This window comes from Talpa europaea (genome assembly GCF_964194135.1).
Source record: "Talpa europaea genome assembly, chromosome: 6".
Taxonomy (NCBI): domain Eukaryota; kingdom Metazoa; phylum Chordata; class Mammalia; order Eulipotyphla; family Talpidae; genus Talpa; species Talpa europaea.
Genome location: NC_140072.1, coordinates 131714778 through 131741596, shown reverse-complemented (window position 1 = coordinate 131741596; position 26819 = coordinate 131714778). Strand labels below are relative to the sequence as shown.

The 26819-nt window shown below is 46.3% G+C and overlaps 1 protein-coding gene across 1 annotated transcript in view; it reads right to left on the bottom strand.

Moving 5' to 3' along the window:
* The window catches only part of CLYBL (citramalyl-CoA lyase), a gene marked incomplete at both ends in the record, with an annotated part of 189735 nt that overhangs the window by 55406 nt on the left and 107510 nt on the right, over positions 1–26819 (bottom strand). Inside the window, one exon of the mRNA XM_084235796.1 lies at positions 21441–21627. Within this exon, the coding sequence (XP_084091922.1) occupies positions 21441–21627 (187 nt within the window). The remainder of the gene's footprint in view (positions 1–21440; positions 21628–26819) is intronic.

Sequence of the window (26819 nt, the reverse complement as noted above, 5' to 3'; positions counted from 1 at the left end):
GATTGGGGGTATGTAGGAACCCACCCCTTTTGGCATATGTAACCACATCACACCCACCCCCAGAGCACCCACAGCTCTCCACCCTCACCATCTTTCGGACTTTATGATGGTAAAATGGTACGTTGCCAGCCTCAGATCCTGTTCCCTGAAGCCTGGGGCCAAGCGTAGGAAGAGTCTGACTAAGGGGATGGACCCTACAGATCACTCCACAGCAGCCTGGGTCAGGTTTTTTGCTGCCCACGGAAAGCACCAGGCTGTCAGAGCTCTCTGGACTCTGGAATGATGAAGGACCTGGATGCTACCATTCTCTTTACACAAGTGGCCTTCAGTAAATACCATGGGCCAGGTGGTGAGTGTCTCTTGTCAGTAAGAGAGTCACTAGAACCTTCTCGGCAAGTCTTTTGTTTCTCTGTAGATCTCAGTTACTCCATCTGCCTCTCAGGTGTATCCCAGATAACAAAATGGGCTTCCCCCACCCCGGTTCCCACCCCACAGACCCCAGGGGCCGCCCACCCAGTTTCTTGGACTTGCTATAAGACACACCCAGCTGGGCTGAAGGCCGGCACGCGAGGAGGCAGCTGGGCCATGGTGGCGGGGCCAGCAGCGCACGTGCCCCCCCCGGCTCCAGTAAAAGCAGAGGCAGGAGGCTCCAACACTGTACCGATGGGCAAGGGCCGCGCCCGCCTCTCAGGGCTGCCTCGGGCTCCCACCGCTCTCAGCTTCCCCCTTCTCGTCAGATGGGCAGGCATCCAGAGCTGTCAGCTTTTCTTCTGCCCAAGTTAACAGGGACATTGATTTCCGAGGAAGGGAGGCCCTGCCTCTCCCAGCCCGCTCTTCCCCTGGCCCCGGCTTAGCCACGCCAGCTCCGTGGCATTGTCCGGTTTTATTAGTACTGCCTGGCTGAGGCCTCCTTCCCAGGCGGCCCCTGGGCTGCCAGCCCCTCTTTGCCTGGCATGTCCACGTGCACTTCTGGCCTCCCAGGGACAGCCTGCTTGTCTGGGCAGTGGGCACTTGATCCCCTGGTTCCCAAAGGGGGCTGCCGTCCGGGGAGCTTGCATGTGTCTGCACTGTTTCTGGGCTGTCGCGGGAGGGGTCCCGTGAACGTGACCGTGCTGGGTTGGCTCTCTGATCACTGGAAATGGAATCACTTTGGGGATTAGAATGGGCCTGGGTCGGGGTGGAGTGTCCCACGGGGTTCTGCTGCCTTTGTGAGGAGGCACTGGGCCCCTGAGCCAGAACGTGCTCTCCCCCACGTTCATCTGCTGGAGAGCTGTGGGCACGGTGTTTTGGGGCATTTCCCTATAGCGGGGAGGAGGGAATTTTACTCAGAAAACCATAAAGGTCTTCCAAGAAAAAGAACCCCCCAATTCTGTCCTTTGGAACAAGGGGTGTAGGCGTAGAGGGGGAAGGAACTGAAGGTGTAGGTGCTCTCCCGGGCAGCACAGCAGCAGCCACAGTGGCGTCTCGGCGCCTCCTTCCAGCCCTGCAATTCAGCGCCGACCCGCCACACTCAACGCAAGAACAGAGACTGACATCTGCAGGGAAGGGCTCAGACCAGACCACGCGTGGTGTGAACAGGACGGCAGGCCTTGCCCGCACAACCTGCTGCCTCACTGCTGACCTTCAACAGCACATCCACTCAAGGGCGAGGGGTAATGAATGAAAGTTTTAGATGAAGAGAAGAGCGAAATTAGGTAGGTGGAGGACTCTAAGTAATGATGGTGAAGACATGTGATATTTACTGAGTACATTCCAGATGCCAGAACCGTGCTACAGTAGTTTGTACGTAGTATCTCATTTAATCTTTACAATAATCCAATGAGGGAGGTACGGTTGTTGTTTCTGAAGAAATCTGAGGTTTGAGGGACATACCAAAGGTAGGAGGTGAATCCATCTTTGCTTCCAGTACTAAGGCCATGATGCAGCCCTCCTTGTTGCCAAAGAGATAAGTGGGCAAAGGGTATCAAGCGACAAAATACATGTGCAAATACACTTACTGAATACACGGAAGCCATACAAGTAATTTTTAAAAAGCAACAATAAAGCATAATTTCACATATATTAAACAGTAAAACAAAGTTAAAGGTAACAACGTGGTGACACTGCTACACTACAATATTGCTGTTGGTGTATTATCAGTATCTGAAAAATAGTTTTCAATATATCCCATCTGGGGAGCCTCCCTGGTGGTGCAAGGATTAAGACGCAACCTATGAAGTTGTCCATAGCCACTACAGCACAAGTTCGATCCCCAGCCAGGAAGCAACCCACATGGTGCAGCAGACCTCTCCTGACTCGCCCGCTGCTCCACTCAGCAGTGTATTTCGGTCAATCAGCCTGTTTTGTTCCCCACTCTATCTCTGATGAATCCTCTCACCGCCCCCCTCCACACCTCTGGCCTGTACCCCAGCTCTTGTATGCATAATTAAATCTTTAAAAATAACCCAATATATCCCATCTGTACATAAAACTGGAGTAATAGATAACAAAAGCCATAAAACTGCTTCAACCCATTAATCTGGTAATCTTAGTCCCAGAAATGTATTCTAAAGAAGTAAGTCTAAGAGAAAATGGGACATACATGTAGCTCTTATTGTTAAGATTGAAAGTTGTAAGTTACATATTAAATTATATAACTGTCTTATAAAATTGTAGTGAAAAACTGAAGACAATCTAAATGTTCAGCAGTAGGGGAATGGTTAACTGAACAGATATGAAACCACTGGATGGATATCATACATCTATTAAAATCATACACACAAAGGGCCTCCCCGGTGGCGCAGCGGTTGAGCGCTGGGTCGAAGCTGCCCGCAACCTCTGTGGCACCACTTCGATCCCCGGCTGCTCCCCGGCCACTGGAGGAGGGTCCCACGTGGTGCGCAGACCTCTCCTGCCGCCCGCTGCTCCCCTCAGCAGTGTACTTCAGTCCTTCTGCCTGCTCTGCTCCCCGCTCTGGCTCTGGTGAATTCCCTCACCCTCCCGCGCTTCTGACTGTACCCAGTGCTTGTATAAATAAATAATAATAAATCTTTAAAAAAAAATCATACACACAAAGACCTTAGTAGCAATAAAGAAGCAGAATATAAAATTATAACTGTGCAGCCATGTAAAAATTATGGCTGCAAAGAGACAAAGACTGCAAAAGAACAGGGAAACATTGATGTGAATTCTGTGTGAGACTGGTGGATTCAAAATGATTTCTTCACTTTTAAAAATATTCTTTATTGCTGTTAAAAGCAATAAAAATTAAAAATTTGAAGCAGCTGACAAGACTTGTCCATAAAAATAAGGGCACCTGCTGAGTTGTTTTGATGATTAAATAAGTTAATGGATGCAAAAGCACCTAGAAACAGTCCCTGCAGGCCCTCCATGGGGTCCCCCTGCCCCTCGCCGCCTCCCCTGCTTCCTCCAGCTCCGTATCCTGAGGCTGCAGGATCAACACCACCTCTGCCCGGCTCTCTCCGGCTGTTTCACTTTTTATTGCTTTTCATTGATGACTCGGGAGCTCACCAGGCTCTAGACACTTACACTTTCTGATTCTCTCATCAGCATAAATGCGTTCTTGCCTTTGGTTAATGTGAAATATATAATTAAGAAAGAATAGAAAAACAGCGTATTAACAATATGGCAGTTCCCCGCAAATCAGAGTTACCAGACGATCCAGCAATTCTACTTCTGGGGCTCTATCCAAAAGAAGTGAAGGCAGGGACTGCAGGAGACAGTTGTCCGCCCACACTCATAGCAGCATTAGTCACAGTGGCCAGAAGGTAGGAAAAACCCATGTGCCCAGTGACAGGTGAGTGAATAAGAACACGTGGGGTGTACAGACAACAGAATGTGAATTTGACCTTAAAAGGGAAGGGAATCTGGTCTAGGCTACAACCTGGGTATAACCTGAAGACATGGACGCTGAGTGAATTAACATACCACGAGAAAATAAATACAGTAGGAACCCACAAAGATAAGGTCCCGGGATAGACAAATTCACAGACAGAAAGTAGACAAGGGGAGGGCCTCCTCGGTGGCGCAGCGGTTGAGCGCCAGGTTGTAAAGCTGCCCGCAGGCTCTGCAACGCCGGTTCGATCCCCGGCTGCTCCCCGGCCACCAGAGGAGGGTCCCACGTGGCGCGCAGACCTCTCCTGCCGCCCGCTGCTCCCCTCAGCAGTGTACTTCGGTCCTTCTGCCTGCTCTGCTCCCCGCTCTGGCTCTGGTGAATTCTCTCGCCCTCCTGCGCTTCTGACTGTACCCAGTGCTTGCATAAATAAATAAATAAAAATAAATCTTTAAAAAAAAAAAGAAAGAAAGTGTAGGGGGAGCTCGTGTTTAATGGGTCAGAGTTTCAGTTTGGGCGGGGCCTCCCTGGTGGCACAAGGGCTTACGATGCAGCACTATGAAGTGATCTGCAGCCACCACAGCACAAGTTCGATCCCCCGCCAGTGAGCTGACCCATATGGCGCAGCAGACCTCTCCTGACTTGACCGTTCCTCCCCTCAGCAGTGTATCTCAGTTAGTCTGCCTGTTCTGTTCCCCACTCTGTTTCTGGTGAATCCGCTCTCACCCCACGCACCTCTGGCCTGTACCCCAGTTCTTATATGCATAAATAAATAAATCTTTAAAAAAAAAAGTTTCACAACCCAAATGCCCAAAAATAGGTGACTGGATCAAGAAGATGTGGTACATATACACTGTGGAATATTACTCAGCATTCAAAAAAGATAAACTCATGCCATTTGCATCAACATGGATGGAGCTGGAAGGGATCATGCTCAGCGAAATAAGCCAGAAAGAAAAAGAAAAATACCGGATGGTCTCACTCATAGCAGGAATCTAGAAAACTTAAATAAGGGACCAGGAAAATGAATAACTATAAGAAAGAAAATATCAAAATCAACAAACAACTATGAACCAGAGACACTCTATGGGGAGTAAGGGGTGGGGAGGGGAGGGATTGGGGTCAAAATAAGGGGATTGCAATTGTATAGGGAATATAAAAATAAAATTTATTAAAAAAAAAGTTTCAGTTAGGGAAGATGAGAAAGTTCTGGAGATGATGGTATTGAGGGCTGTAGGACAGTATGACTGTGCTTAATGCCACTGAATGTACACTGAAAAAAAAAATGGTTAAAAATGGTACATTTTAAGTCAAGCACATTTTATTACAATTATGAGGAAAAGGGCAGGATATTAGTAGTCTCCCTGATATCTTACTTCTTGGAGACACTGTCTTAGGTAAAAGATGTGGGAAGTGAGGATATTTCAGGAATTGTGGCAGGTGAGACAGGGGCTGTAGAGAGGTAGATCTCCCTCCACAACCCCTCTGCTCTGCCTGCATGTCCAGGATCACCAGCCATCAAGGGAGCTTGGGAAAGCAATTAGAGCTGAGAGATTAGTTTGAAGGACAGGGCCGGTGGTACTTACTCACGATGGCAGAGGTGAAATCAGGAAAGAGGGAAATCAGAAAAGCAATAGCCATAAGAAACTAACAAAGGAGTTCTCTGAATCCACCCGCTGTCAGAAGACAGGGTCTAGCTGAGCACTTCAGCAGCAAGTCCAGATCTCCACAAGAGCCTGGGGGACCAGGTGGCCCCACTTCCTGCTGAGTGGGTGCTCAGGTGGGCGGCTGCTTGGCTGAGCACAGCAGCTCATTCTCATTTGCTCATCGCTAATTCTTCCACAGTTCTCCCTCTTGTTGGGTGGAAAACCTACATCCCAGTCAACTGCTGATGAGGTCTGGCCTCATTCTGCCCTCTGAAGCAGTGCAGAACAATTCCACCCCCTCTTCTCTGTGAAGTCTTTTCTGGATGAACATCCTCAGCATCTTCAACTGCTCCATATCCTCGAGACCTGAACCCCAGCCTCCTCAGGAGCTGCGCCCAGTCCTCACCTTCCTCCTGCAGCAGCTGTATTGTTCTCCAATTAGGGCGGCTGTCGAGTCCCCCATAACTATGACTCTGCGTGTCTCACTCCCATGCTAGGTTATAAACTACTTGACAGTTCATGTGCAAAAGACCTGGGGGGTTATTCATTTCATTGTTCATTAATTCAACCCATTGGACCCCCAAGATCAACATGTGAAACATCTAATTGGAAAAGAAATAACATTTGTTGAGTACTTAATCCGTTTTAGGCACTCAGGGAGATGTTTTACATACAGAATTTCATTTAATCCACACATAAACCCCACGTGAGAAGTATTACTTTCTCCACCCTATATATTAAGAAAGTCAGGCCTAAGTTCAAACCACTGAGAAGAATCAAATCCAGTGCATCTGACACCAGGGCCCATATGCTTTCCACAACAGTCCCATTTCAGGACACATTAGGGCTGCAATTGAGACCGGCTCAATTAAACACTAAGGACATTATGTGACAATACGCACGTGGTGGGGGAGCCTCTGGTTGGTGCAGCCAGCAGCTTAACAATGTCAAGGATGCCCGTTTCTCCTCTACCCACTTTGCCACCCACAATGTTGCCTTTGTCCTAAGGCAGGCAGTCCTCCGAAGTCACTGCAGTGACATGCTCCTTTGTCATTGTTAGCGGGAAAGAAAGACTGATTTGCCTGATTTCTCTTTTAAGAGGGAGCAAAACTTTACTAGAATCCTTCAGCAAACTACTTCCATATAGCTCATCAGCTACAAGAGTGACTGCTGGCCAGGAGGACTGAATGTTCCTGCCTTGGCCTAGTTAAACTTAGCCCTTGAGTTGGGATGCATGCCCCAAACCCAGGCACAGCTGGGGGCGGGGGATCCAGAGCCAATCTCTGCTGTTCGGGGCCTTCCAGCCAAGAATGAAAGACAAGCATTGTACAAGTATTGCAGGTTCAATACATGTTATGGCAGGGGAAGAAACAACAACACCTGCAGAACACAGCAATCACTGAACCCCTGTGGTTCTGAAGGCCTCCTGGGGGCAGAGCTCCTGGTGTCTCCAGGGAAGCCGGGCCGAGGGTGGGCAGGAGAGGAAGACTGGGGAGGAAAACAAGCTGGACCACTCTCACACTTGACTTTAAGTCCCTGGATGCTTCCCAGGGAAAGCCTAATCAACCATGCATGCACTCACCTCCCAAATATCTACCAGCACCAGGTAAGAATATGTGTACATCACCAGCAAAGACACTTGATTAAGAGATGACTAGTCTGGGAATGAACCAAGCTTGCATACACTTTCACTCTCTCCCTCCTGCTCAATAGTTATCCTATTGCTTTTTTTTTTTTTTAATTTATTCATCCAAGAATTTGGGTATAGGCCAGAGGTGTGGGGTGTGGTGGTAAGAGGATTCACCAGAGACAGAAGGGGAGCAGAACAGGCGATCTACTGAGATATACTGCTGAGGGGAGCAGCGGGTGAGACAGGAGAGGTCTGCTGTGCCATGTGGGCAGCTCCTTGGATGGCCAGGGATCGAACTCGTGCTGCCGAGGCTGTGGTTAGCTTCACAGTTCTGTGCTTAACACCTTGCATAACCAGGGAGGCCCTTAAAGGAGAATTATTTATGTCTATATATCCTTATCCAAAGCACCTGGCTTTTTCCTAATTGATCAATAATCATTCAATAAATGTCCAATTAAAAAAACGTGACTGCCTACTGAAATGTCAAGAAAGACTGCCACTGGTTGCACCCCCTTCCTTGCGTCCTCAGTCCGGCAGCACCCCCTCTGCTATAAGTGGAGCTTCTAGGGCAGCACCTCTGTCTGCCAGCTGTGGGAGGCTGTCTGCTCTGGTGTCCCTGCCCCGTCTCACCAGCAGGGAAACGGGTGAAGCAGATCGCCCAGGAAAGCTCTTCATTGGCTGGCTCAATACAGAAACAACCAGAAAGCCCTTGAAGTAGTACTTGGCAAATATGGGTGAACAGTGGACATCCTCTGGATGCAAGACTGTGAAACCAACAAACCTAGAGGATTGCTCTGGTCACCTTCAAGAGCCTAGCAGAGAAGCAGCTAGAGGCATGAATGGAAAGTCCTTTGATGGGAAAGCCACGAAGGTAGAACCGGCCACTAAACCATCATTTGAAAGCAGGAGATGAGGACCACCTTCCAGACGCAGAGACCCTCCAAGAGGTCTTAGTGGTGAGGAAGGAGCTGGGGAAGCTGGGCCTCCCTCATGCAAAGGCACATGATAACGGCTAGTCCGTGAATTTTAATATGTGTTCTTTTCAGGGGATCACTTCCAGTAAAAAGGGGACCCCCACCCTGAAGTGGGGGGGTCCTCCTCTCAGAGCCAGTTTGCAGCAGCAGTGGAACGGGAGGCAGAGCCCCCCATGCAGGACACAGTTATTATGGAGGCCCACCTCAAAAGGAACCCCTGCCCTCTTGAAGAAATGCTTACTTGTCCCCAAGAGATGACGAATAGTCTACTACAGACTGCTATTCAAGCAGCCATCAGGCAACTTCTTGCGAGATTGTGCACCACCAGGTATTCATGGAGCGCTCCACCTACTTGAGGGCACAGCCATTTTGAGGGGAGGGGTTGGGGGAGACCAATGCCTGGAAGATTACAGCAGGTCTCGAGATGGGTAGGGTGGAAGCCGAGACAGCAGCCACAGTGATCTCCACTGAAGGGGTCACGATCAGTTTGACAGACAAAACAGGGCTCCCCCATCTATGGAAAGGGAGGGGGGCCCTCCAGTGACTTCTCTGGCAGTTTAAGCTGCAGTACAGCAAGGAGGGGTGGTGTGGAGGCGGTGGATCTGCCAGAGGGGGTAGGCAGAAGCTGGCATTAAAAACAGAAAATTTTGAACCCAAATCCCTGTTCAAAGAAACACACAAAAAGTGGAACCTGGGCCTCCCCGGTGGCGCAGCAGTTGAACGCTGGGTTGTGAAGCTGCCCGCAGCCTCTGCAGCACCGGTTCGATCCCCGGCTGCTCCCCGGCCACCGGAGGAGGGTCCCACATGGCGCGCAGACCTCTCCTGCCGCCCGCTGCTCCCCTCAGCAGTGTACTTCGGTCCTTCTGCCTGCTCTGCTCCCCGCTCTGGCTCTGGTGAATTCTCTCACCCTCCCGCGCTTCTGACTGTACCCAGTGCTTGTATAAATAAATAAATTAATAAATAAATAAATAAATAAATAAATAAATCTTAAAAAAAAAAAAAAGAAAGAAAGAAAAAGAAACTGCACTTGCCTTTAAAAAAAAAAAAAAAAAGTGGAACCTTTTCAGGCCTAAACTACCCAAGGCCTACTGAGAGGAAAAACCTTTACCTTTGGAAAATCTCCTGTTAAGTTCTCCCTTGTGTTTTTTATGTTGTGAGGAAAAACATAAAACATGTTTAATCTTAGCTGACTTTGTGATGTTGCTTTCAACAAGCAAATGCTCGATGTGTTGAGACTTGACCTGTGCATGGTTTTCTAAGTAAGTGTCCCTAAAGGCCACTTCTCACCTGATTTTCCCAGCAAGCAAGGCAAGCTATTCTAAGATCTTCCACAAACATCTAGGCATCTAGAAAGGAGAGCTGAGTCCTGCCCCCCTACAGACACGCCAGCTATTAAAGGGTGGTCTGGTCAAGCTACTCTTAGGATGTCAGATTCAAACTGAACCTCAGGGTCCTTGGTATGAAAAACCGAGTCAAATGCTTATGTAAGGAAGTGCTACATGCCCAGTAGACCCACACCTGACCCCCTCACCCCAAAGCAAACCCTGGTCGTATTTTGCTTCCTGACATTTCTTTAGAAATCCGTAAGAAACTGGGCCTCCCCTGGTGGCGCCGGCAGTTGAGTGCCGCGCTGTGAAGCTGTCCACAGCCTGTGCAGTGCTAGTTTGATCCCTGCCGGCCGGCGAGGGTCCCATATGGTGCAGCAGACCTCTCCTGTCGCGCCCGCAGCTCCCCTCAGCAGTGTATTTCGTCAGTTTGCCTGTTCTTTTTCCCTGCTCTGTCTCTGGTGAATCCTCTCACCCTCCCGCGCATCTGGCCTGTACCCCAGTTCTTGTGTAAATGAATAAATAAATCTTTAAAAAAAAATAAAGAAATCTGTAAGAACCTCCTCTCTCCCCTTCTCCTCATGTAAGGCCATTTAAGGGTGTGACTGGGCTTACACAGTGTGTGACTTGTATACTGGATTTGATAGGTAGCAGTAAGAATAGGATGGGGGGGGCATTGTGGCTGCATTTAAAGGTCTTCATAAAAAGGTTCCTTGCAGCTCCAGCCAGAGATGCCACAGGCCCAGGCGAGAATGAGGGCATGTTCTCTATAGCCAAGCCCAGGCTCCACGGCCCTCACCTCCTCCCCCAGAGCTGCTCCTTCTCCTCCAGGGCCTGCTCTGATGAACCCTTATTCTCAAGACTAGATCTGCTAAATGTACCCTGTGGATTAAGACTCTTTTTAAAAAGATTTATTTATTTATGCATACAAGAACTGGGGTGTAGGCCAGAGGTGTGGAAGATGAGAGGATTCACCAGATACAGAATAGGAAGCAGAACAGGCAGATCTACTGAAATACACTGCTGAGGAGAGCTGCGGGCGAGACAGGAGAGGTCTGCTGCACCATGTGGGTAGCTCCCTCGTCAGGGATTGTGGATAGCTTCATAGTGCTGAGACTTAACCCCTTGTGCCACCAGGGAGGCCCCAGGACTCACTCTAAAGCAAGGGCAGAACATCGACGCCGATGGACTTCTGCTGAAAAGCATGTTAATGGCTTGGCTGAGTGAATGTTCAGGTCAGGGGTTTTGTTTGGGGCCTGTTGGAATCAGGCCCAGGCAAAGTCCACAGGGCTGAGTTCCTCTCCCTCTCGTTGAGACTTCTCTGGGGAGGCTTTGTTTTTAGCGCACGGAGTGGACACTGGGCACACGGGGGTCCCTGGAGGGATGGCTGCAGCAGCACCAGGCTCACCTCTTCTCAGGCGAGGCGCAGGGAGAAAGAACCCTACTCCTTTCTTCCACAAAAGTCCCTGAGGTTCACTCTGATTGGACTGGCCATTGTCACATATCCTGACCTGAGCCAATCACTGTGGTCAGCAAAATGCAACATGCTGACTGGCTGGCCCTAACCCCCGACTCCCAGGACCAAAGCCAACCACATGCACTGGGGAGGGAAATCAGGGGCTGACCCTGAAGAAAGGACAAACAGATGTTCAATCGCAATGTCTTCAACAGCCATTCATATTCTTCCCAGGGGTATTTCTACTTTAGCAGAAGAAGCCTTGAAGCAGCAGAGCTTCAAAAGGATTTCTAATCATGGAGTTTCCAGAATTCTGTTCACCTGGCCAAGCCACCTGAACTGGTGTGTCCAAAGGGGCATTCGGTCTCTTTTCTAGCGTAAGCAGACACATGCCATGATTGCCATACACGTAAACCTCCAGCAGGAAACCAGGGCGTTGACTTGATTGATACACACATAATTATGCCCATTAGTCCACATGATGGGCACGCACAGGATTATCTACCTCGGTACCTAAGGTGATTGATACCCATGTGGTTATCTGCCATGAAGACACGCCCCTCCCCACTTCTAAAGCAATTACCTTCCTCCGTAGACATGGAATTGCTGCCACGTGATGACTTGCTCCACATACACACGTGATTGATGCCCGTGCAATTATCTAACACAATGATATGCCAGTGATTGATGCCCATGTGATTATCTGCTAAGATGATACCCATGCAAATGAAAACTGGCAAGTCCTGCGAGCTCTAATAATAACCCTCAGCAGCAAGCCCAAACCAATGGCTAAGAATGCAGAAAGGTTCTTTAAAAAGGCCACCCAAACACTCGCATGCGTGTGAGAATGTGTATGAGAGATTCTGTAGTGTTTAAAGGAGAAGTCAGAAAGTTGCCGTTTAAAAAAAAAAGTACAAGTCCTTTCCAGCTTTCAGATTCTCAGATCCTGGGGTCTAACAAATAACAAAAAGTACTACTGATTTTGCAGAAGGTAGCAGGTCTTTATTCTCTCAGCAATTTGTAGTTAACCAATAGACTTTGGGTCTCAGTGACTTTTCTGCCCCTTAGTGACCAGGTAAGGAAACCAGGGGAGGGAATTACTCTGCACAGCTGGGGGGAATGCTCAGGCTCATCGCTGAGCAAGGTCACGCTCCCATGCCAGAGCATGCTGTGTTCTAGGCTGGGCCGCCCGGCTCTCATATCCAGCCTCCGCTGCTCTTCATGCTCTTCATAGAAACAGTCAAAGTCATCCCTGGAGATCCAAGGGGTTAAGGCACAGCACTATGAAGCTATCTGCAGCCACTGCAGCATGCATTCGATCCCTGGCCAGGGAGCTACCCACATGGCGCAGCAGACCTCTCCTGACTTGCCCGCTGCTCCCCTCAGCAGTGTATCTCAGTGGATCTGCCTGTTCTGCTCCCCACTCTGTCTCCGGTGAATCCTCTCACCCCCTGCATCTCTGGCCTACACCCCAGCTCTTGTATGCATAAATAAATACATCTTTAAAACAAACAAAAACCAGTCAAGCAGGAGCAGGTGTGGTGATTTATCTTGCTTCTTTTCCCCAATTCACTGTTCTGACTTTTGAGAAGAGCATGTAATATCCCCATAGAATGTGATGATTTTCTTTGTTATTGTCAAAAGATGCTAATCCATGGAGAGAACCATCCTGGGTAATGTTAATTCAGCTGCTGCCTGTTTTTATAATAGGATTATGTTTTCCAGGATTTAAAAATCCCACTTGTTAGCTACCAAACAGACTTCTACAACAGCTATAAAATCTAACTTAATCCCTATTGGCACTAAGGAAATAGCTGAACTACAATTTATGTTTAACATCCTTAGTGTTCGACAACCTCCAATAAATATCTATTTCTTTTGATATTATAAAAGGAAACTGTTCAGTGAGATAATTGGAGGCCCGTGGGTCGAATCATGCAATATCTCTAAGGCAGAACAAATGTTGTTTATATCCGGTAAGGATTATGGGGAGAGTTTATTTAAACAGATTAACCTATGTTTACATATATTAATGTTCATTTCTTCTATCCAAAAAACATTATGGGGGAATCAACTATTTGGTCTATTACCACTTGGTGGGAAAACCTAATGAAGTTATCAACAGAATAAATTTCTGAATGGAACGCTATACAGAACTTAAGGCAGAAGGTTAATTTTACTTTACAAAGGATGAGGGGGTTTGCTGCAGGTGGGTTTAGATAAGGGAAAAGAAAGGGGCCCATATATGATACTGGGAGCCAGAGAGTACGTGCTAAATAGATCCCCTTTGTCTTGAACCCTTCACCCCTGGCTTGCTCTCTCTTCAAAACTGGAGTTGCGTGGAAGTCAAAGGGTTTACCAGGAATGTGAACTTGAGCATGGTGACACTGAGACATCTTTCTTTTCCTGTTCCCCTCCCCCCTCCAGACAGGTGACTCTCCAGAAGCTTATGGTGGGCCAGATGGGAACAGAAATATGCTGGCAAATATTGTTTCAAGATGAAGGGGAAGAAAACAAGGAGGCTGACATGTAACATATCAAAGACCATCCAGGCACTCGGAAGTTGAACATGAAATCTCAGGGCAGTCCAACCTCTTTAAAGATGCAAATTGCAGTCAAACACAGAAAACAGTAGGGTTCTGTTTATCCTTTCACAAAGGGTGCAAACTGCTAATCAGGCTCCATTGCTGGGCTGGCCACTTTGTTTATCAATAAACAGGAAGACAGTTAGACTATAATTTTCCTGCCTCGTACTGGTAGCCAAAAGGAAATGCTGGCAGCTTGGTAGTACTGAGTTCCAGTTGCATCAAAACCCAATTATTATTGTAATAATGTATGGGTGTTTGCAAGTTGCACAGGCGTGCTACACATGTCCACAGAATCATGTGAAACATATTGGCAGAGAACGAGCTTGGTGATACACGGACTAAAGGGAGCTGTCAAAATAGGCCCGGTTCTCCAAGAGCTCAGCTGTGGAGTGCCGTTGGAAAACACACACACGCACTGGAAAAGTTGACAGGGCAGCTATGGAAATCTCCTACATGTTAATACAACATAACAAAAACATGGTTTGAATAAAATCAAACAACAAATAGGCAATAATATCAGCTCTGAAATGAAAAATGGGATTGGGAAATGTTGCCATTGGCACCACAAGCTGTGCTACCATAGAATGCCTGCACATCCTCTAAGTGCCGCTGCCTTCCTAGATGCTGTAAGATTCTGAATCTCACATATACAAAAACTCAATCACACACATGCTTTGGCTTCAAACTGTCCAAATCGCGACCTTAGTTCTTTGCTTATTTTGTCTGTATAGATTGATCTGTAAGAGAAGAAGATGCACTCCAAACTCCACATGCCTCCACATGATGGGGAATGGCAAATATAAAATACAAAGGGACTATGATTTCCACCACAGGGTGCTTCTACTTTTTTTTTTTTTCAAATTTTAACAGATTTGCGGTGCTTCTGTTAATGTTGAAATAATATATGTGTTACAATAGTCATTGTTATATTGGTTGCTCATAACTTGTTTATTTATCAAATGTTTGCTGAGCACCTATTCTGTACCAGTCACTATGGTCAATTGTGAGAAATACAGTGGCATCTCCATGGTGAATGATACAATGGGATTCACCTAGCTGATAGTCCACCGGGGAAGCAGACATGGAGGTCATTATATTAATGGGTGATGGCTGTTATGATGAGTGGGCTGGCCACTCACTTTTACATGCACCCAGTCCATCTTCACTGCTATGCCTGGCTCTCCAAGATGCCAACCACAGCGACCTGCCCTGGCAACTTGAAATTGAGAGATGCTAGGGTGATAGTTGGACAAGTGAAATTTAGTAGGTTCTGTATGGCACTGTCAATAACTAAAGTGCAGATCAAGGGTGTGGACTGTCTGGTTTCCCCACTTTTTAGCTGTGTGGCCTTGGGCAAGTTTGTTAGCCTCTCTGTGTCCACTCTCCTTATCTTTCAATGGGGATAACAACAGATGTTGGGATGAGAACAGCATGTCTTTCAGACAGTTGCTGAGAGTATAGAATGAGTTAATCCATGCAAATCACTTAGAAATAGTGCCAGCACACAAGAAGTACTCACTGAAGGTTCTCTAGTTTTGTTTTTGGAAAACCGTCAGGACCACGGACAGTTCCAAGGCCACTTCTTTTAAATTTATTAATTTGTCAGGCATTTACCTACCTTTGGGATTACATTTTTATACCTCCATAGTGCACATGTCTCACTCACCCTCCACCAAAAAACCTCCTGTGTCAATACCCTATGCCTCTTTTCTCCTGCCTCCCCTGTTCTCTCCGCTCATCAGTATATTTTTCTCAGTCTAAATGAAGTATTGTATGAGGCTGGAAAGAATGATTGTGGCCAACTGCTTTCAGGATGGGACCAAATTCAAGAATGTCACTGTCCTTCAGACAAACCCATGAAGGGGATCTGATAATGCCTGGACCCCCTCTTTTATCCTAGAGAGCCCTGACTGCCTTGACCAGTGCGGGTTCTTGATGGGGCTCTCTTAAGCTTCTCCTGTCTTGCCTCCAAACTTGGACTCTTCATACCCAATTCAAGTTCCCTTTGCTTTGACAGCCTATTTAGAACATTTTCCTCCACTTATTGTCCCTAACTCTCCATTTTGCCTTTGCCCATGTATCTATCCATCCACAACTCTTGGATGGACTGAGAAGCTCTGGATACCACCTGTCTCCTATAAACTCACACCAGTTGACCCAGACCATCACTCTTACCCTGATATTAGGGAAGGGGGGTGGCTAGCAACATGGATGAAAGTTGAGTGCAGTAGCCTAATGGAGCTCAACCCAAGCTTCATTTTTCTACCCTAGAAGGACCCAAGGGTGCACCCTCTATTGGAAAAACTGAGAGGTCTTTAGGAAGCCCATTCAGACCTCAGGCCAGATCGTGGGCTCGTATTTTGCTCTAGGTTCTTGCACTTTGGACAGATGTCTAGGGAGAGGTTTTTGTTTTGCTTTGTTTTGGCCTCGTTATCTCAGGCTAATCAACACCTTGCCCAAGAACATGTTGCTTCTTAGACTAAACTCAACTGGGAATTCAGGGCCCAATATCAGACTTTTGGAGGTTAATATATGACCAAGACATGGCTTGTGCAATTGAATCAAGTGGGAAAAAATTATAAAAACATATTTGAAACAGATAGCTTATCTTTAGTAGAAAAGTAGGTTCTGCCTTGGATTAATTCTTGACTTGACATTTGCCCTAGAAGGCACACTCTCCCTTTCTTTTCTCATTAAATAACCATCTTCCCCAACCTGTATGGCAGGTGTAGAATAAAGATCACACCATCACTACCACTATCATTACTACAGGAAAAGCTCTGGTGTATTTTAAAATAAATGGCAAAAATATGAGAGTAGTTCACTGTCTCTCTGTATCAGAAAATTAAGTCATACCCACTACTTTATTAGTGAAAACATGGTGGTATTTGGTATTCTGTTATGAATATGGCCACTAGAATAAGAAAACCTGAGACAGAATACTCTTCTTTGGTTATCAAGTGTGTTACTCTGCAAGACTGCAGGGCCTCCCTGGTGGCACAAGGGGTTAAGACACAACCTATGGGGCAATCTGCAGCCTCTGCAGGACAAGTTCGATCCCTGGCCAGCCAGGGAGCAACCCACATGGCGCAGCACCACTGCTCCCCTCAGCAATGTATTTCAGTCAGTCTGCCTATTGTGTTCCCCACTCTCTCTGGTGAATCCTCACCCCCGCCCCACACCTCTGGACTGTACCCAGCTCTTGTATGCATAAATAAATAAATCTTTAAAAAAAAAAAAAGACTGCACATGAACCTCTTCCCTTTGCTTTGTGGCGTCTAAAGAAGCAGGTGAGCCAGGTACACCAGGCTTGCAGAGTTTTAGTAAACTGAAACCGCTTGGGTTTATTTTCTAAAAATTACCTGTGGTCCCCTGATTTAATTAGTAGCTAAATTTGGAGTAAGTAAGGTTAATGATTTTCATGATCGTCTCCAAGCTATCTCTTACTTCATTTCATAGGAAATGACTAGTTTCTACTTTATAATATAAAGTTCAGTTCAGTTAAGCTGGGTTCTTTCCCCTCCATCTTAATTTTGAGCTGGGGCTCAAGGATCTGTTTTATTTCTCAGGCCTGGGCTTCCCATAATCGGGTATGTCATATTATATAGATCATTCTCAGTCTTACTTAATCAGATTCCTGGGAATTGCAGAAAAGGAAATTAGTGGCAATTTGAAGCCTGCATATTTTGGTAAGGAGATTTTGTTGAGTTCATTAAATTAAAATTGTTGACTAATAGAGATATTTGAATCCTTGAATTAAGCTGATGCCTCATTTGCTGAATAAACAATGAGGGGGGATAAAAAGGTAGACTTGGTTTTTTTACCTTTGGATTTTTTAAACAATCACTCCATAAGAGGGGAAGGTTACTTAAAAGTATGAGGTGTTAATAAAAGACAGAAAACACTTTACTACTTTTATGGGAACCTGGATAGATTTTTACATCAGAACCTTTAAGGATCAAAAAGACCTTGCAGAGTTTCTAAGCGCAGTTCAGATTTCCACACAGTTCCAAAAAAGACTTACAGACACCCCAATTCCTATTGAAGAAATCTCCAAGCTTTCAAGTCTTTTAATAAAGGCAAGGCCCCCGGGAGAGGAGCCTCCCCATCCTAATTTCATACCCCTATTGAAGAACAGTTAGCTCCCCACGCCCCGTGTACATTTAATCATTCGTTGCATGGCCATTCACTGTCTCCCTGTAGGAAGAATACACCTCGCTACTCTAGTCATTTATTTCAGCCAAAGTGACAGTACTGAGGTGTGTAAAATTCATCCGAAAGGATTTGTGCATGCATCCTTTGCTATGTGTGTGCGTGTGCGCAAGCATGCACTTCAGGAAGCCAAATGCAACCGAATATATATGCTCAGGATAGAAAAAGACCTTCTATCTGTGTGGCAAGGAAAGCCATCACAGAAGAACTCAAGATTTAACCAGTTTAAAGCAATGAGTGTCAGGAAATCATATTTATATTAACTGAAGATCAATAACAAGCCTTGATTGCTGTTTGGTATTTCTTAATGAACAGCTGATACCTGAAAATGCAACAACTCCTGGGCTGGCCGAGTCCAACAGGGAACTCCAGGAGTTGTGGTGTGAATGACTGTAAAGAAGCACTTAGCAAGTGGCTTACTCTGGGGGACATAGGTGCCCCCCCCCCTTCCCTGCCTCTGTGCTGTTGCCTCGAATTGTTTCCTCCACAATCGCTATTTTTCCTTTGGGCCTCACCTATGTCCTAGGAAGCACAATGGATAGAGGGAGCAGCAGCATTCAAAGGACAAGGCCTGGTGGAGGTGGCTGAGCCTATGGAATTTCTACAGCATTGACTGCAGCTTAGAAGGCAAATGGGGTCCTCTTGCTTTTCATGATAGGAAGCGAGGACTCACATGCCTGTAACAGACCAGGATACTAAGCCTGAGACCACTGCAAGGTTGAGAAAAATAAGCTGAGACTCCAAATTAGTGATGCTCCTGACTCCCAGCAAAGAAGTAAACACAAATTCTCCTTAGAGGAAAGCCTACTTACTCTGGGCCCTTAGAATTCCCATAAATTAATTCTAATCAATATGAATTGATACTATGAATCAGTTCACAACAAAGAGGTATTCAGAGGATAAAATTATTGAACTAATCAGATTCAGAACTTTAAGGCTTAAGTGAGTTAACATACATAAAGCATTTCATGTAACATGGGTTACATAGTGACCTCAGGAACTGGTGGGGATGACCGTTTTTTGTCTTGTCAGCACTTCAAAATGAAGGTGGCAACAACTAGGTACTTACATGGATCAAGCTTTTGTACCTAATCTCACTGTCTTGGCAAGGCTGAGGTTCAGGGGAAGAAGGCATTTCTATACAGGTAAATAGAGAAGGCCTCTTCATCTTGAAATGGCCTTAGATGAAATCTCTTCTCCCCATGAAATGATAAGAGAGTTGGGTGATTGAATGACCATATGCACAGTATTGATTCATGACCTTGGCCTCTCTGTGCCTCAGTTTCCTTATCTGTAGGAGGAGTATGCAAATAGTACCTTGCCCTTAGAATAGTGTCTGGCATTTAATTAGCACAGGGTGTTTGATCAATAATCTTTAACAAAAGTTTCTAGTGGTGCACTTATGCAGCACTTGGCTGTGACCTCCTCAACATTTCCAACGAAGTTTGTTAAATTTCCATAGGGTGTGCTGATTGAATTCTCAGATGGTATGAATGTTGGATGATGATGAAACCATAAGCCACAAAAGCTAGAACAGAGCAGGGCTATGAAATGAAAGAAGATGAAATTTAGTTCTGGATAGAGATTTTTAAGGAAAAAAAATTGTCTTATATATATAACAGCCTGGCTTACCAAACTTTCTGTGGATAAGAAAGGAAAATTTAGTGGATGTCACGATCAATATCATTAAACAGTATGCCTAGTAACTGAGGCAAGATAACTGGAGTGTGTCCCTGATAAAGTCGTCTAGATAGACTCCAAGGGGTGGGCCAGCTTCCCCATCATAAGCCCTTTTGTCCCGTCCCCACCTGCCTCAGGTTTCTCCCAAGCAGTGGTTCTGAGTAAGGATGGACTTCAGAACACAGATAAGCAGCAAGGAAATGTGAGGCAGGAAAAAACCATATTTCCAAGTAACCTGGGTGACAGGACACAGTCTCAGGTGATTAGGGAAGATAGCGTCAAGATTGGTGAAGAAATAAAATCCGAAGTTTATCAGGGCATCTGATAATGGCTCACTATGCTACATACTTAAATAAATTCCCCTGTACTCATGATTGCTATAGGATTTATCTAATCTATTTCCTACTCCCAGGCATTTTATCAAATTTCTCCCCCTGACCCCCTGTAATAATCCCTGAGTCTGACAAAAGAAGGTGTTGTCATCCCACAGTACAGATAAGAAATGCAAGCAAAGCGAATTGCCCTGGGAAACACAGAACTGGAAATTCATCTGTTCTCGCAGGGCACTGCATGAGTTTTGGATGGAAGCATACTGGAGTCATATTATATCCCCCCCCCCAAAAAAAAGGCTTATTTACCTTAATCTCTGGGAGAAAGATTAATTGTATTTTCCTTGGCATCTGCCAAAGATGTTGAGTAGGTTCTTTAGATTCTACAGGCATAAATAATCTAATCCTTTCCCAAATACTTGTGAAGCCTAATTTTGACCATTAGAAAGAAGCTGGAAACTAGCTTTAAAAAAAAAAAAAAAAAAAGAAGGCAAAAAAAAAAAAAGGCAAATATTTGTTTGCTAAAATCTCTAAGGAAAGCAATTAATTAAGAAAGTTGTATTGTACCACCAAAGGATTTCACATCACCTAGTACAAGGAATTACCTAAGTAGGCATAAATCCAGATGGCCAGCTCCCTCTGGCCCCAGACCGCCATCCATTCCCAGCTCAAACTCTTTGTTTAGGGAGTGGATAGATAAAAACCAAGTGAAAGCATGTTTTTAACGCAAAGAGGTCCATGTAAACATAAATGATTGTACCGATGAACGTTTCATCTAATTATTGAACAAATGTATGTTCATTACATAAGACTGGGAGACAAAGTAAACCCAAATGAACGTGAAAACACTCACCATGTCACCACCCAGTAAGAGAACCCTTTGTACCTGTGTGCAAATTGGATATTTTTCTAAGACTCATTTCTCTGAGCAGGCCATGAGGAAATCGGCCAAAAGATGCAACCCTATGGTTCCATGTATTTAAAAGGCTTAAAAGGGTCTTTAATTAAGTAGGGAAAATGGTGATTTATCCAGAGAAGACTATCTTTTATTTTGTTGGCACTGTGTCAAAAGAGATAAGGCCACCACTCAATATACTCAGTAGTAAAAAAGAAAAAGAAATTCCTAATTGCATCTTATTGGTCAGAAAAATACACAGCACAATTCTAGGAGTAAGTCATTTACCCCAGCCAACAAATACCACAGCCAAAATGGATAGTCTCTTTGTCTGTAAGCATTCAGACTCACTGATACTCAAAGTTGTGATTTTAAGTATATTTGATAGGGTCTTCCCCATCTTTTAGAAAAGGAAACACACACATTCAAAACCCTTGGGAGGACTAGATTGAGAATATACTAACATAGTAATCACAAAAGGTGGTACAGGCACACCTCGTTTTATTGCATGCGGCTTTATCGCACTCTGCAGAGAAGGCATTTTCTACAAGACCTTCCACCAGCGAAAGGATGACTACTTGCAGGAGGCTCAGATGACAGTAAGCATTTTTTGGCCACAAGGTATTTTTCAGTGGCATGTACACTGCTTTTTAAGACATAGTGCTTGTGCACACCTAACAGCCTACAATAGAGTGTAGACATAACTTTTATGCACTGAGAAAACAAACATTCTTGGGTTGGACTGAGGCTGAACCTGCAGCATCACGAGGTATGCCTGTACCAGGAAGTCCTTTCCAGCAGTGAGTGACACCCCAGAACTGCACTAAATGCCCCTTGTCTTTCTCCCACCCTCAGGAAGACGCATGCCGTTACCTTTCTGTTCGCTGCCACCCCATCCTCACAGTCAAGCACCGCACAGTCTACATTCAAGGTCGGAATCTTCTTTATTTTCTTCTCATCATTTCCAGGTATGTAGAGCACGGCCCTCCGGGGGGTGTACTTGTGAGCAGGAGAGGAACTGTAGCCACACCTGGACACGGCGGCTGGTGGAGGTGCCTTCCTGCAGGGGACATGACTAGGGTGAGTCGGAGTAGAATTTATTATATTTGTAATTTAAAAAAAACTTATTTTAATGCAGTTAAAATAGAAAACATGCATGATTTTTTTTTCCCTACAGCAGACCATCCCTAACAATTAAGAAAACAATAGTAACCGAGATAACTGAGAAACAAAATGTCCTTATTGCTGAAGTTTACAAAATATACAACACTGTTTACTGATATAATCTTCTGAGGAAAGAAGGTGGGCATACCTATATATTTTTGGAAAAAAGCACTTCCAGGGTTAGTATAGTGTCAGGTAGCATTACAGAGAAAAAGGAAAGAGGTTTATATCAAATGACCTGAAGAAAACTGTATGTATATGTAGTGTGTGTATAAATATATGGGTGTGAAGGTTAAAAAATTCAATAATCTGGGTAAGCATTAGTCTACGGCTGTCCCCATCAACGAATCTTTCTAAGGAAGCAAATAAGTGATTCAAGTTCAACTTTCACAATAGATCAGGATGGCTGGCCACTTCTTAAGTGAGCAGAGAGGACAGTGAATGAGAAAAGACTATGATTACTAGCTTTGTAATTGTGGACAACTTAATTACTAGAAACTTCAGATTCTTCCTTTGTAAGACGAGTACTCATTTTACAGGTTGTTGGGGGGGGATTAAGTTCACGGAATTACTGCACACGAAGCACTTAGCCAGAGCCTGGCAGAGAAGCGTGATGGTGGTAGGCGTAGCGAGAACAGCAGCTGCTGTTGTTATTAATGGAGACTCTTGCTGTCAGGAGCCCCTGCCTGCTCTGAAGCCCTGCTTTCTCCTTCCCTTCCCCACTGTACTGTTGGGGTGCAAAGAAAACCACCCTTTGCCCCTCTGGGTTCGTCTTAGGCTGAACGAGTTATTAAAACATTTATCATCAGCTAGATTAGCAAAGGAAAAATCAGTTTAACAACAGACATATGGAGCATTTACAAGGTTGTAAATTCTAAAGAATAATACAACAGAATAGGCATATTTTTTCCTGCATTTAGGGACCTAATCATCAAGAAGGTGGGGGGGCATTATAGGGGGACTAAACATGACAAAGAGGGGGTGACCTCATCTCTACTCTGAGAATAAAGATGAGATTCTCAGAGTGGACATGTTCACTGACAAACGTACAACTGGATGAGATCCCCCAAAGTACATCCTTCCAGGGAGCAGCGATGGCTTCTCCAATCAAAAAAGGACCAGAAGCTTAGGGCATGACCGTCTCTTCTTTAATTAGGGAGGGGCCAAGGACTTAGCCATGGAACGAAGTTTCTAGTCTTCAGGGTCCTCACTGCTCTCCATACAGAACAATTGGCTCTCTTTGGGTAAAGGTTCCAGGCCCCAAGAATGGAGGATGTTGAGTGGGCTCTAGAAGACAAAAGGCCATGCCAAGAAAGGTCTATTGACCCCCAACTGATTCAAGTTAGCCTCCCTGCAAACAGGAGGAGTGGGTTAGAAGTAGCTTTGGCTCAGCAGAGTCCTCACCCCTCACCCAGACCATAGTTCATGGTGCCAGAAAACCAGGTTCCCTGCCCCACCCAAGGACGGTGAGGCTGAGCATCAGGGAGAAGCTAGAAGAGAGTGGGAGGGGAAAAGGAAGAAGTGGAGAGAGAAGACTAAGAAGACTGGAAGAGGCACATAGAGCAGAGAGACGTGTGAGGAAGCTGCACTGGCTTCTCAGCATAGGCTTCCACCATGGACTGGGGGGACACAGAAGGCGACACTTGGAAGAGATGTGGGAGAAAGACCGGTTAGGAGGCTGACAGTGGCAGCCTTTATCCTGATTTTGCTCTTTTTCTTCTAGACGTGCTTGGCCCCTTCTGTGCCTGTCCTAGGGGTCCCCACCTGAAGGTGCCTTAGGCTTGGGGCAGGCTTTTGGCCTCCGTGGCCCTACTTTGGGCCAGCCCTGTTTGGCTGGGCATTTACACACGAGGAGATGGGTAACTCTGGGTGTTTCTTGGGGAAACTATTTAATTATATTCTTTCTATTCTCTCTATTGCACGCTAATTTTGTTAAAGATCTCTTCCACTGACAGTCTTACACACTAAGAGTATGTATGTCTTGATGCAGCAAATGGCAGAACCCATTTAAAGTGCATAGGTTTGGGGGTCCAGTATAGACGATCAGCTATACTGAGTGCTAGAGCAAGTTGACTTTATATGACTGTTAGATTTTTAGACAATCCCTCACCCCCACACACAAAGAGTTAGTAGTGATAACAGGCAGGAAGTCATGTGTACTCCCTCTCTCCTTTTCTGCCCTGCACTTCAATCAAACCTAAGATATTGCTGTTTCTCCTAGGTGTATACCCTTTCTTTTGCATAAAGACAGTTCACATCCCAGTTTAGCTAGATGACTATGGAAGCCTCTTATTGATCCTCACTGCCCCACTTTCTTTCACTTGTCTGTTCATCCATCCATCCACCCACCCACCCACCCATCCATCCATCCACCCATGCATCCATGCATCCATGCATGCATGCATCCATCCATCCTGCCATCCAGCCATCCTGCCATCTAGCCAGCCAGCCAGCCAGCCAAGGATTTAGTGAGCAATAGTAAGCCACCACTGAGTGTCCAGCACTTGGCTTACACCAACACACATGGCATTCCCAGGCACCTTCCAGCAGATGGAGGCACGAAAAGGCAGCCCCTGCTGCTGCTACAACAAGCTCTGGTTACCGGAGCTGAGCTGCAGCCCAACCTCCCCTCATGCCCCTTACCGGGCGCCCCTGGTCAGAGCACACCCTCACAGCTGCTTGCAGTGGCCCTGCCCTGCACTGTGCTCAGCACCGCAGGGAGGTGGCACCAAAGAAACAGGACATGCCCAGAAGGTCCAGGGAGGAACACCCAGAAGAAAGGCCTGCAAGTTGGGTCAGGAAGGCCGAGGCCCCAAGAGCACGAAGCTGGAGAGGAAAGGTCAAGGATGGCACAAGTGTTTGGAATAATAAAAAGAAAGAAGATGTAGAGGGTGTTCGGGCTTCAGGTTCTGTTGCAGACTCTGAGGTCTGGGAAGGGGCTGACACTGGGCAGGTGGCAGGCGGCAGGCGCCCGTCGAGGCGTCCCCAAGCCTCCCTCCTCCCCGTGCAGCTGGCCTGTCCCCTCCTCCCCCCATCACCGGCTGTTTCAAAATCTGTTCCCTACGTGAGTTGTGCGAAGCACTGACTACCGCGTATGAATACAATTGCAGTAGGTGACAGATCTAACTTATTTTATTTTATCTTACATATTTGGAGTTAGGGCCTCTTGATAGTCAACATGTAAATGTATTCAAACAATATGCAAAACAGGGGCTTAAGATGAGTCGAAAAATCTGGTAGCCTTATGGTGAGTTCTCTCCACAGAGGGACCTTTTTCTAGACAAGACGCCCCTTGGTGGGCCCTGGGGTTCTTGTGGCTGGAGGGGGCCTCGCCTGGCCTTGTTTCGGGCCCTCATTCCTCCTCCAATGGTTGCATATGCTATTTCTGTTGCTCGAGGCAGGGCTGGTTCCTAACGCTGTAGGCCTCTCCACCTGAAGTCAACAGAGCCCACCCTCTTCTCGGGAGCGCCTTATAATCATCCAGTTCTGGACACCCAGTGCAATCAGAGTAAATTCCCAGGTAACAGGGTTTAAGCTCAGGAATTTTTTAAAGTTCCTCTAGGTCCTTAAGCCCTCATACCCCTTCGGAAGGTACTGCTTACAGACCAGCACCCTGCTCTCTTGTCTGTGCTCCTGTGAGCACCTCCTCCTCTCAGGGAGCATGTGCCCCGTGGAAGCTTGTTAGAAATGCAGAGTCTGGGGCCCCAGCCTAGACCCACTGTATCAGAAGCTGCATATTAACAAGTCCCTAGGGGATGCTGAGCACATGTGTCTAAGAAACTGTTTGAGGTGGATGCAAACTTCAGGGCAAGCCTGAATCACCTGGGGAGATTTCAGACATGCTGACAATTTGGTACCACTGGTCTGGGGTGAGGCCCAAGCTCTGCGACTTCTTAGACTTGTTCTGGTCCTGCTGCGCAGCCAGGCTGGAAGGCCACTGCCCCATAACACCAGCAAGCCGCCACTGCCCCCAAGCAGGAAATTTTCCTTTAAAAGAGCCATGTGCTACCACTATACACAAGTGGATGCTGTACGAGTAATAAGATTGGAACTGAAAAGGCAGCAAACCTGAAAAGACTGCATGTCTAAAGAAGTCTTTCTGCTAAAAAAAAAAAAAATTAACATTCAAACGCTAGCAATATTTGAAATAGCAGTAACGACCAACTATGACGACGTCCACTTGAAGAACTACACTTTGGCATATGACTTTATAAGCAGAAATCCATGCTTTCTTCACTCAATGCCAACACAGAGAGCTCTCTACTTTGGCTGCATATTACAAACAGCTGGGGAACTTAGAAAAAGAGAAAGCCTCAGGCCATACCCCAAAGGGATTAAACCTAAGCCTTGCCGTGAGCTCTTAAAGCTTCCAGGGAGACTCAAAGTGGAGCCAAGGATGAGACCCTCCACAGCAGCATTTGCGAATACAACCCGTGTCCACGGTCCTAGAAAACACTGGGGTCCTCGGACATGAACGAGTGCTAGAATTTAGTCTCACCGTGTTGTAGGGACAGGAACAGTCACAGGGCAGGTTTTCTGATCCAGCAGATGGGTAAAGGAGGATCAGAGTCCTCAGTGGCTTTTGCAGGCTTTTATTGGGATTTACCGGGTACAGGACAGGTAGGGGGGCCGGGAGTGCCGGGAGGTTTGCCCAGCAAGTCTTCACTTTTCCTGGGCTCTCCAGCCTTCTCTCGCGTTCTCTCTGCTTTCCTGCTTCTCCTTCTCTCTCTGCTTCTTTCTCGGCTTCTACTGGCGTCCCCATGATGCCGCCCTTAAAAGCCCAGTCTTAGCCCAGGTGAATCCCATCTTCATGTGCCCACACCTCACTCCAGGTGCCCGCCATCAGGCATGCATTCGGGACCACAAGGATCCATTGTCTATCCTGATGGCGGGAGGGCAGAAAAGCCTGACATTTTCCCTTACCCTACATGTGTTCAGACAAGGAAGCTGGGTAGCAATTATGCAACTTTCCACTAATCAAGTGATTAGGGGATAATGACTGCGAGGAGAGATGGTTTCCTTGCTTGGAAACCTTGATGCTCTACAGTGCATTCCCCACTCACAATCACTTGCCTCAGCAGGGGCTTG